Source organism: Triticum dicoccoides, chromosome 3B, assembly GCF_002162155.2.
Source record: "Triticum dicoccoides isolate Atlit2015 ecotype Zavitan chromosome 3B, WEW_v2.0, whole genome shotgun sequence".
In the NCBI taxonomy this organism is placed as follows: domain Eukaryota; kingdom Viridiplantae; phylum Streptophyta; class Magnoliopsida; order Poales; family Poaceae; genus Triticum; species Triticum dicoccoides.
In genome coordinates, this window is record NC_041385.1 from 92,462,461 (window position 1) to 92,474,547 (window position 12,087).

A 12,087-nucleotide genomic window follows, 5' to 3' on the forward strand; every position below is an offset into this window, starting at 1 on the left:
GCGGCGCCCCGCAGTCCGGCGGTGGCGGCCCTCCTTCTTCACCCGTCGCTGGACCCCGGCTCGGGTGAGCGGTCCTGGCGGCGGAGCCCTTCGGCCGGCGGCGTTCCGGCGCGGATCTGGACGGCGGCGATGCGGAGGCGTTGCCCCTTGGCGGCGGTGACGGCCCATGGCCTGCGGCGGCCGGCGGCGCTCGGCTGGCCCAGATCTAGGCCCTACGGGCCCGATCTGGGTCGGGGCGGGCCTGCTGGTGGCCGCAGTGGGCTGTTCTCCGGTGGTTTCCGGCGAGCTCCTCGCGACAGGGACGGCGGCTGCTGTGCCGCGACTGCTGCAGCACGACGGCGAAGCTTCACGGGCCCACGCAGGGCCTGGCCGGACAGGGGGTCTGGTGTGCCTCTGCTGCTATGCCCGGTCTGCTACCGCCTAAGCCGGTGGAGGTTGTTCCCTCCCTCGTGGCTGCGGTGCTGCCGGTCCTTGTCTTCGGGTGTCTCGTTTGGATCCGGCCGGCCTCGCTTCGTTGGCCGTGGTGAGACGACGGCGGTGTCCTCGTGACTGTTGGCGCATGTTGGTGGGCGGCGGGTGTGGTGGAGCCAAAGGTTGGTCCTGGGTGGTGGGCGCGAGAGGTCGGGAGAAATCCATGTCGGGTCTTGCCGGCACCAACGCGGTGACGCCTGCGGGCGCCACCATCCTTCTTGAAGGGCGTCGGGTGACCCTCTCCCCCCTCTACCCTCCGTGTACCGGGAGAAATCCTAGGACTCGTCCGGGCAGCAGCGTCGTCATCGTCGCATTCCTTCTTGAAGGTGGTGCTTGGTACACGGCAACTCGGTGGCTTTGGAGCGTGGTGGTTATCTTCGGTGGGCGCAACGATCGCGGTGTGCCGTAGCTTTCGTCGATCCGGCGTTGTTGGCATTTCTTCTCTTATTTTCTCTTGTTATTTCTTTTGGGCGTGCTTGTGCTGTTTGCCCCAGCGTGGATCGGATTGTTGTATCGGGTGGTTGCTATATCAATATAGCGGGGCGTAAGCCTATTTCGGTAAATGCGATAATGTGTGTTTAGTCAGTCAAATGAAGCTACCATACTGGTGGTGAGATGTAGATGTAGATTAGTCATGCATATGCACTCACATAAGGTAAGTTTGTACTGTAGGTTTTATTTCCAGCTCTGCATAACCTAACCAAAAGCTTCAAGTGAAAGTTATTTCATAGCCACCATTTTCAAAAAGTAAAATAGTTAGAGAAGAAGTCACCAATGCTGGGTCAAAAGTATTCCGAAACTGGTGAATTTGTAACCGGTTTTTGACAATCCAAACGACAAAGCACCACCTCTCTGGGTTTGGGCATTTCAGTCAACAAAGTGAGGTCATAAAAGATGACCATGAGCTGAAAATAGTCAAAATTTTGTGGCACTGCCACTGAATTTGACAGAACAAAGCTAGCTGTTCGGTGAAAATTGTCAAATTCCCCTACCCCGGCCTAATGGATTAGCATCTCAGACGAACGAACGAATGAATGATTAGTAAAAAAAATGCATTTTCATGTTAGTGTTATAGCAGTACCTGATGATCCTGACCCTGCCGTGGCGTTCACATTCCAGAAGAGCCGCGTGGAGTAGCGGAGGTAGCAGCCGGTGTAGAGCGCCCGGCCCTCCGTCGCCGGCACGCACCCGGCCGCCGCGCGCGCCGCGGCGCGGAGGCACTGGCCGCACGCGGTGGCGTTGAGGCTCCCCCAGCACTGCGCGAGCGCGAAGGCCGTGGCGCCTCCCGCGCTCGCCGACGCGACCGCGTACCCGTCGGCGTCGCCGCGCACCGCCGCCTCGGTCACGTTGGCCACCGCGGCCCTGGCCGCGTCCGCGAACCCTCGCGGGTTGCTGGCGTTCCCCGGGGCGCAGACCCTGGCGTCGGCCGGCCCGAGCGCCTCGCCGAGGAAGGAGTAGTTGGCGTAGCGGCCGAAGCAGCCGTCGAGGAAGAGGCGGCCCCCGACGCGCGGGTAGCACTTGGGGAGCAGCGACCTGACCTCGGCGAAGCAGAGCTTGCAGTCGAGCGGGGAGAGGTCGCGGTGGCACTGGCCCAGGCCGAAGACGGTGTTGGGGCCCCTGGCGCCCACCGCGGAGGTGCCGAAGCCGTTGGCGCTGACGTTGCTGTTGAGGTCGTCCATGGCCGGCACGAAGTTGTCGGCCAGGACGGAGCCGGAGACGGCCGACCCCGGCGCGCAGGACTGGCCCGCCACGGCCGTGCGCGGGTCCCCTGCCGCCGCGGCGCAGAGCGCGCACGCCAGCGCGAGGAGGAGGAGCCGGTGCGTGGGCGCTGCCATGGTTGGTTGAGTGGTGTGGCGCTGCGGTGGAAACTTACGACTAGGTAGGTAGGTGGGGGGTGGGTTTGGGCTGAGCGAGCCGGTGGCCGCCGGACCGGACGGAGACGACGGGTCCAATGTAAATTTGCCCAAAAGGTGGAGGAGAGGCGGCTGGCCCGACGATGGCGACCGGGGCGAATGGAACGGGAAATTGGTTGGGCTGCTGGATTTGGACACTGGGCAAGACGGCTGGGACACGTAGGTGAGGTGCAACACAAGGCGTGGCTCGGAATGTGGTGGAGTGCTCTGCGGCGGCGGCGCGGGCGGTCGCTGTTTGGGGAGGCGGGCAAGAAAGTCCGGCGCGCCTACGTGTTTTCGCGCCATGCCGACCAGAACGAAAGCCGGATCATCACCCTTGGCGTGCCGTACCAATAAATGAGCCCTTAATCCACCCACAATTTTTTAGAGTCAATTACATTGATGACGCTAGAATGTGGTGCAGACAGTCATTTTAATGCTAGAAGTTGTGACATATATTGAACTGGTGCAATAATTTGGCACAAGCGTGCAAATACAGTGCAAATCTTGATTTTATACCACTGGACCGCTGACTAGGCATGCCAGCGTGGCGTGGGGCGCCCTATCAGTGACACGAGGGAAGGGAGGACGAGTGTGGCCAGTTTTTTTTCTGAAAACCACCTCAATTTTTTTATCACAAAAAAACCCTGTTGTTATTGGTGAGGTGGCATCTTCAATTTTTCTGAAAAAATAATACTAAAAATGTGCTCTGTGACTAACACATAATGTCCTCTGTGACCAGCGACCTGTGACTAGCACGTAATGTGCTACTATCCACTTCACCCGTAACGCTTTCATGTTGTACTTGGATAACTTCGCCAAATGTAGTGATGCTCAAAAAAAAACTAATCTAGTTTAACGACGGCGCTCTCATATTCATAATTAAAATTTTAAAATGTTCATATGAATATTCAACCATGGCTAATATATAAATTATATAAAGTTCTTGAATATAGGACACGAGTTAAAATTATATAGAAGTGGGTATTTAGTAAATGTTTGTATTCATCGTTTTGTATAATTTAAATATAAGCTGCAAGTGTATAATTTTTTTGTACTCCTTAAACATTTTATTTAATAAATAATTTAAATGTCTGTATTTACTATACATTTTTATATGATACTCATGGTCTTTACATATACTACTTATATCCCCTATAAAAGATAATTTTTAGCACATAAATATTTGAACATTATTTTATTTCATACGTTTTACAAATATGTTCAAAGAAACTTCTTAGTGCGTGCAAACTGGGCTGCACTATTTGCAACCCATTTAAGCCTCACATACGTCCAGTTTATACTACATGAAGGCCTCTTATCGATATTGTGCAGAAAAGTGCTAGTTTTCGAGTGTTTTAGTCCACTAGCATTTTAGCAGTAGGTCGCGAGTTCGACCCCTGGATTCCATTTTTGACCCTTTTAATTTCCCAGCTGGGGCCCTTGTGTCATAGAGGCGGATAAATAAAATGCCTTCCAAAGCATAGACATGAGCTTTTTATGAGAAATAAAAATATTCAAGGGGGTTTAAAGAAAAACAGGCCACACGCGTTCCTCTCTGCCTTCCCGTCGCTGACGGCGGGCCCCATGCTAGGCTGGCACACCATGTCATCGTTGTTTTCGTATCAAACGTGATTTGCACCGTATTTGCACGCCCAAGCCAAGTTATTGCACCAGTCAATGTATGCCACAAGTTCTAGCACTAAAGTGACCGTTTGCGCCAAGTTCTAGCACCAGCGGTGTAATTGATTTTTTTTGTTGTAGTACAAAAGAGGAAAAAAGACCTCCACCTCTGCATCAACCACCTTAATCCACCGACTCAACATCCATACCCCTCAAACTGATCGGATGGACGGCTCTGTCGGTGTCCGTCACAAAACCGCGATAGCCGGCCTCCACAAACCAGCCGCGGACGTACGGATCGGCACCTGATGGAGTCATGTACCTAGGGTAGGGTCATAGACCTGATCTAAGTACCCTGCCCAAGGACACCCTTAGAAGAGATCACCTTCCAGTCGACCTACGAGGAACTCACTCGACTGACTTGAAGGACTCGACCACGAAGACTCACTCGACCACCAGAAGGTCAAGAAGCACTCTGCACTGCAACGGTCTGTAATTAAGTAGACTTTATAATAGTTAAGACACTTTATGTGGGGCGTTACCAGTAACGCCCCGGACTTAATGTACCTTAAACCCTTCATTACGTGGGTTGGCTGGGGTCCTGGCGCACTCTATATAAGCCACCCCCCTCCACAGGCAGAAGGGTTCGCACCCCCGTAACTCATATACCCATAATCCACTCGACCACCTCCGGGCTCCGAGACGTAGGGCTTTTACTTCCTCCGAGAAGGGCCTGAACTCGTACATCTCTTGTGTTTACAACCTCTCCATAGCTAGGATCTTGCCTCTCTATACCTACCCCCACTCTACTGTCAGACTTAGAACCACGACAGTTGGCGCCCACCGTGGGGCCAGTGTTTTAGCGATTTTGTGGAGAAGTTGCGATTCTTCCGAGTACTTTCATCATGGTGGCTGCTGGAGTTTTGGTCGAGGGTCGCGAGGTCCGCCTCGGCGCCCTCACCTTCGTCGCCGACGACTCCGCCTGGCTCCAGGAGGCTCCACTCGACGTTGATGCACTCCCCGTCCGCGGGGCGACGCATTTTCGCGCATGTGTCCGCGGCGTTCTGCTGCGGCAACCGTCGACCCCGTATCGGTCGACTCCCCTATCGACCACCCTCCCGGTCTCCCGCCAGTGCAAGCGCTCTGGTCGGTCGAGGCTTCAGCGGTGGGTGAGACACGCGGTGGCTCGCCAGACGGCCACCACCCAAGTTGCGGCAATCGAGCCCGACGAATCTCTCTACGGCCTGTTCGATCTGTCGACTGGCTCCGTAGAGACTGCATCCGAATGCGATAGCAGTGATCCAGCGGTGGAAATCCTGATGGTCAACGGGCCTCGCAGTCCGCCTGGCTTCGCCCATGATGGTGGGGCAGGCGGCGGAGACGACCCCGCACGAGGCCATGAAGAGTACCAGCCCGAGCCACTCGACTCCCTGCAAAGAGAGGAACTTCGCCGCAGGAATATGGATGCCCTGCATACTCCCATCGCAGGAGAAACCCCCGAGGCTCGCGCCTTGGAGGAGGCACGATTGGCTAATTTGGCCGAACGTGCTCGCTTGGAGAATCTTCAGCGAGCACTCGACGAGCGCGCGCGACAACGAGTTCCCGACGCCAATCGACGTCAACTCTTCCCGCCGACTCAGGTATATCGAACCCCAATCCAGAATTTAGCAGCTGCGACCCGTATAGAAGAGTCCATCCAGCCCTCTCAGTCGGAAGCTGGCAGAGGCTTGATGCAGATCAGGGATTTGCTCCGGGCAGCAGGAGACCAGAATTCAGCCATGTCGCAGTCGCGCAACAGAATTCACAGTCGATCCGTCGCTGCGAATACGGTTCAGTCGGCTCACAGTCCCAGATCGCCTCCGCGGCGAGAAGGGCGCGAGAATCGGCGGGACCAGTATGGAGACCGACACGACCGAGATGATAGGCGTCGAGTGCCCGCTTCCCCTCCGAGGGTAGGGTCTTACGCTCCTCGGCGGCAAGACGACAGGCTTCAGCTCAGTGTGGGGCGAAGATCTCCAGTCGACCCCAGAGAACCAGGCTTCGACGCGCGATCCATTATCGTGCAAGGCTTGGTCGACCGGAACAGAGCCCATCGGGATGGACCCGACAGAGATGCGCCCACAAGCAGTCGAGTGCATGTTTCTGGTCCAGAATGTTTCAGCAGAGCTATCAGAGCCGCAGTGATCCCCCCCAATTTCAGGTTGGCAACAGGAGTCAGCAAGTTCACTGGTGAGTCTAAGCCTGAAACTTGGCTTGAGGACTACCGAGTGGCGGTTCAGATTGGTGGTGGGAACGACGAGGTAGCCATGAAGCATTTGCCCCTCATGTTGGAAGGTTCTGCCAGAGCGTGGTTGAATCAGTTACCTCCTAGTAGCATTTACACTTGGAAAGATCTGTCCCGAGTGTTCGTCAGAACGTTTGAAGGAACTTGCAAGCGACCGGCTGGATTAACGAAGCTGCAAGTCTGTGTGCAGAAGACCAATGAGACTCTCAGGGAATATATTCAGAGATGGATCACTTTGCACCATACTGTGGAGAATGTGTCTGATCATCAGGCAGTCTGCGCCTTCAAGGATGGCGTCAAGAACAGAGAATTGAGTCTGAAATTTGGTCGAACCGGAGACATGACCCTAAGTCGGATGATGGAGATTGCTACCAAGTACGCCAACGGTGAAGAAGAAGACCGACTCCGAAGCGGCAAGTACAAACCGAGTCAGTCGGAGAAGGGAAACACCAGTCGGAAACAGAAGCGGAAGGCTGAACCAGCAGCTCCTGGAGAGGCTCTGTCCGTGACTCAGGGAAAGTTTAAAGGGAAACCAAAAGGATCCTAGAACCCTAAGAAGGTAAAGGATGAAGAAGGGAACGACGTGATGGATATGCCGTGTCACATCCACACGAAGAAAGACGAAGAGGGCAATATCATTTACCCAAAGCATACCACACGCCAATGTCGACTCCTGATCCAGCAGTTTCAAGGAAAACAATCTAAGGACAAGGAAAAGGAGTCGGACAAGGCCGAAGACAAGGAGGATAGTGAGGAAGGATATCCGCATGTCAACTCCACTCTGATGATCTTTGCAGATGTGGAAAGCAAGAGTCGACTGAAAGTCATTAACCGTGAGGTGAACATGGTTGCCCTAGCAAAAGCAAGTTATCTGAGATGGTCCCAAACACCCATCACATTCGACCAATCTGATCACCCGACTCATATTGCCACCCCTGGGAGGCAAGCTTTGGTGGTCGATCCAGTTGTCGAAGGCACTCGACTGACAAAAGTGCTGATGGACGGTGGTAGCCGGCTGAATTTGTTATATGCAGACACACTGAAAGGAATGGGCATTCCGATGTCCCGACTGAGCACCAGTAACATGAGCTTTCATGGAGTTATACCAGGGAAGAAAGCCGAGTCACTCAGCCAAATAGCTCTGGACGTGGTGTTTGGTGATTCGAAACATTTTCGCAAAGAGAAGTTGACGTTTGAGGTCGTGGATTTTCAGAGTGCGTATCACGCAATTTTGGGGAGACCAGCTTATGCACGGTTCATGGCTCGACCATGTTACGTGTACCTCAAACTAAAGATGCCCGGCCCCAAAGGAGTGATCACTGTCACCGGTGATCGGAAAAAGGCAGAAGAGTGCTTTCAGAAGGGCTCAAAGATTGCCGATTCCCAGGTGACAGCGGTCGAGTTTGAAGAATACAAGCAAAATGCAGATCCGAGTGATTTGCTGCGATCCAAGAAACCCGCCATAGAATCTGCATTTCAGTCGTCCGGTGAGAGGAAGTCTGTTCACATTCACCCGACCGACCCCAATGCAGCCCCGACCCACATCTCCACAACACTCGACCCGAAATAGGAAGAAGCGCTCATCCAGTTCCTCCGTGAGAACTGGAACATTTTTGCATGGAAGCCCGCTGACATGCCAGGTGTTCCCAGGGGACTGGCTGAGCATCGCCTAAGAGTCGACTCATCAGCAAAACCAGTCAAAGAGCATCTTCGGCGGTCCGCCGTCCAGAAGAGAAAAGCCATTGGTGAGGAAGTGGCTCGACTGTTGGCGGCAGGATTTATCCGAGAGATATACCACTCCGAGTGGCTCGCCAATGTCGTCATGGTTCCTAAGAAGGACAAATCGCTCCGAATGTGCATTGATTTCAAGCACATCAACTGGGCCTGCCCGAAAGATCATTTTCCTCTCCCTCGCATAGATCAAATTGTTGACTCGACCGCGGGATGCGAGAGATTGTCTTTTCTAGACGCCTATTCCGGGTACCACCAGATCCGTCTGTACGGGCCCGATGAGATAAAAACAGCTTTCATCACTCCATTCGGGTGCTTCTGCTATATCACCATGCCATTCGGCCTCAAGAATGCCGGAGCCACGTTTATGCGAATGATTCAGAAGTGTCTGCTCACTCAAATCAGTCAGAATGTGGAAGCGTATGTGGATGATATCGTCGTCAAGTCACGAAAAGGTTCCGACCTGCTCGCTGACCTCGCCGAAACATTTGCCAACCTCAGAAGGTATGATATCAAGCTCAACCCATCAAAGTGCACATTCGGAGTTCCTGGTGGCAAGTTACTCGGTTTTCTCGTTTCCGAGCGAGGGATTGATGCTAATCCAGAAAAGATCGGCACTATTCTCCGAATGAAACGCCCTGTGCGAGTGCACGATGTCCAGAAGCTTACTGGATGCTTGGCCGCATTAAGTCGATTCATCTCACGACTCGGTGAAAAGGCATTACCTCTTTACCGACTGATGAAGAAGGCAGACAAGTTCGAGTGGACTCCAGAAGCTGATGCAGTGTTTGCCGAGCTAAAAGCTCTGCTCTCCACCCAGCCGGTGCTTGCTGCTCCAATCAGCAAAGAGCCTCTGTTGCTTTATATCGCAGCCACAGGACAAGTCGTCAGTATAGTGCTTACGGTCGAGCGTGAGGAAGAAGGAAAAGCCTTCAAAGTTCAACGCCCAGTGTATTATTGGTCTGAAGTCTTGACTCCATCCAAGCAGAGATATCCTCATTATCAGAAGCTTGTGTATGGAATATACATGACCACGAAGAAGGTTGCTCATTATTTCTCTGATCATTCCATCACAGTCGTCAGCGACGCTCCACTATCAGAGATTTTGCACAACAGAGATGCAACTGGTCGAGTGGCGAAATGGGCGATTGAACTTCTTCCCCTTGATATCAAGTTTGAGGCAAAGAAAGCCATTAAGTCCCAGGCAATAGCAGATTTCCTCGCCGAGTGGATTGAACAACAGCAGCCGACTGAAGTTCACTCGGAGCATTGGACCATGTTCTTTGACGGCTCTAAAATGCTGAATGGTTCCGGTGCTGGGGTGGTCTTGGTTTCCCCCAGAGGAGATAAGCTTAGATATGTGCTCTAGATTCACTTTGATTCCTCCAACAACGAGGCAGAGTATGAGGCCCTCTTACATGGATTACGCATGGCCATTTCACTCGGCGTCCGTCGCCTGATGGTCTATGGCGATTCAGATTTAGTGGTCAATCAAGTGATGAAGGAGTGGGACGTGAGAAGCCCAACCATGACTGGATACTGCAATGCAGTGAGGAAGCTGGAATAGAAGTTTGAGGGGTTAGAGCTCCATCACATACCCCGACTGAAAAATCAGGCAGCAGATGATCTGGCAAAGATAGGTTCCAAGAGAGAAGCCATTCCGAGTGGTGTGTTCTTGGAGCATATACACACTCCGTCAGTCAAAGAAGATCCTTTCACCGAAGAAGCTCCACAGCCCACGAGTGCCACAGATCCGACTGAGGTTGAGGTCCCAGCGGTGGTCGACTTGATCATGGAGGTCTTAGTGGTCATTCCCGATTGGACAGTTCCATATATCGCGTATATCCTAAGAAAAGAGCTCCCAGAGGATGAGGAAGAGGCTCGACAGATCGTCCGTCGATCCAAGGCCTTTACCGTAATCAAAGGACAGTTATACAGAGAAAGCGCGACTGGAGTTGGTCAGAAGTGCATAACGCTAGAAGAAGGTCGAATCATCCTTAATGATATCCACTCGGGGATCTGTGGTCATCATGCGTCCTCTCGGACCATCGTGGCCAAAGCATACCGAGCCGGATTTTATTGGCCAAAGGCGAATGAGATGGCAAAGGGAATAGTGGACAAGTGCGAAGGATGTCAGTTCTACTCGAATATGTCGCACAAGCCTGCATCAGCTCTGAAGACCATTCCACTCGTCTGGCCTTTCGCAGTATGGGGGTTGGACATGGTTGGTCCTTTGAGAACAGGTCGAAGTGGCTTCACGCATGTACTGGTAGCAGTCAACAAGTTCACCAAGTGGATTGAGGCTAAACCAATCAAGAACCTTGATGCCGGGACTGTTGTTAGCTTCATCAGGGAACTGATATTCAGATATGGAGTGCCGCACAGCATCATCACGGATAATGGGTCGAACTTTGACTCGGAGGAATTCAGAGATTTCTGCAACTCTCAAGGAACACGAGTCGACTATGCTTCAGTCGCCCACCCGCAGTCGAATGGACAAGCAGAGTGAGCCAATGGCCTGATTCTCAAGGGATTGAAGCCCCGGCTGATGCGTGATCTCAAGCATGCGGCTGGAGCGTGGGTCGGCGAACTTCCCTCGGTGCTTTGGGGACTGCGGACCACACCTAATCGATCGACCGGAAGAACTCCATTCTTCTTGGTCTACGGAGCTGAAGCAGTCTTGCCGAGTGATCTCCTCCACAATGCTCCTCGAGTTGAACTCTACAATGAAGCAGAAGCCGAACAAGCGCGGCAGGACGCAGTCGACCTTTTAGAGGAAGAAAGGGAGATGGCCCTGATCCGATCGACCATCTACCAACAAGACTTGCGTCGTTTCCACGCCAGAAATGTGAGGGGTCGAGCCTTCCAGGAAGGGGATTTAGTTCTCCGAGTGGATCAGAAGAAACAACACAAGCTTGCTCCTTCTTGGGAAGGACCCTTCATCGTCTCCAAAGTTCTCCATAATGGGGCGTACCGTCTTTACAACGTCGAACATAATATTGACGAGCCCCGAGCTTGGAACGCGGAACTACTCTGCCCATTTTACACTTAAGCTTATCACTCGGATGAGTTGTAATAAAGTACTTCTGTAGTTCATGGATTTCAAAATAATAGTGTCATAATCCCTCCATAATTTTTGTCACTTTTTATTTTCCCCTCAGTGGGTGACTTAGCCGCGAATCCGTTTCGCCTAAGTTTGTAAAAATCCTTACCGAGTGGTGAGCCAGACTCCCACTCGGGGACTTAGCCGCGAATCCGTTTCGCCTAAGTTTGTAAAATCCTACCGAGTGGTGAGCCAGACTTCCACTCGGGGGCTTAGCTGCGAATCCGTTTCGCCTAAGATTAAATAAAATCCTACCGAGTGGTAAGCCAGACTTCCACTCGGAGGCTTAGCTGCAGTCCAAAGTACTCGCCTAAGTTATTTAAATCCTACCGAGTGGCGAGCCAGACTCCCACTCGGAGGCTTAGCTGCAGTCCAAAGTACTCGCCTAAGTTATTTAAATCCCACCGAGTGGCGAGCCAGACTCCCACTCGGGAGGCTTAGCTGCAGTCCAAAGTACTCGCCTAAGTTATTTAAATCCTACCGAGTGGCGAGCCAGACTCCCACTCGGGGGGCTTAGCTGTAGTTTAAACACTTGCCTAAGTACAATGTGCTCCCGCAAGGAGGACGAGGTGCAGGTCGACTGCGACCCTCTCCTTTGAGCCACGCCATAAGTACAATGTGCGCTCGTAAGGAGGACGAGGTGCAGGTCGACTGAGACCCTCTCCTCTGAACTTCGCCACAAGTACAACGTGAAAATCCTACCGAGTGAAGAGCAAACCTCTCACTCGGAGGCTTAGCTGCAGCCCAGCGCTTGCCTAAGATGTGAAAATCCTACCGAGTGAAGAGCAAACCTCTCACTCGGGGGCTTAGCTGCAGCCCAGTGCTTGCCTAAGATGTGAAAATCCTACCGAGTGAAGAGCAAACCTCTCACTCGGGGGCTTAGCTGCAGCCCAGTGCTCGCCTAAGATGTGAAAATCCTACCGAGTGAAGAGCAAACCTCTCACTCGGGGGCTTAGCTGCAGCCCAGTGCTCGCCTAAGATAT

The 12,087-nt window shown here is 52.9% G+C and overlaps 1 protein-coding gene across 1 annotated transcript in view; it reads right to left on the minus strand.

Moving 5' to 3' along the window:
• LOC119274955 (cysteine-rich receptor-like protein kinase 2) overlaps positions 1-2,461 on the minus strand; it is a 5,032-nt gene extending 2,571 nt beyond the window's left edge. The window contains exon 1 of the mRNA XM_037555719.1: positions 1,553-2,461. Within this exon, the coding sequence (XP_037411616.1) occupies positions 1,553-2,306 (754 nt within the window). The 5' untranslated portion in view covers positions 2,307-2,461. The remainder of the gene's footprint in view (positions 1-1,552) is intronic.
• Positions 2,462-12,087: the final 9,626 nt, after the last annotated feature.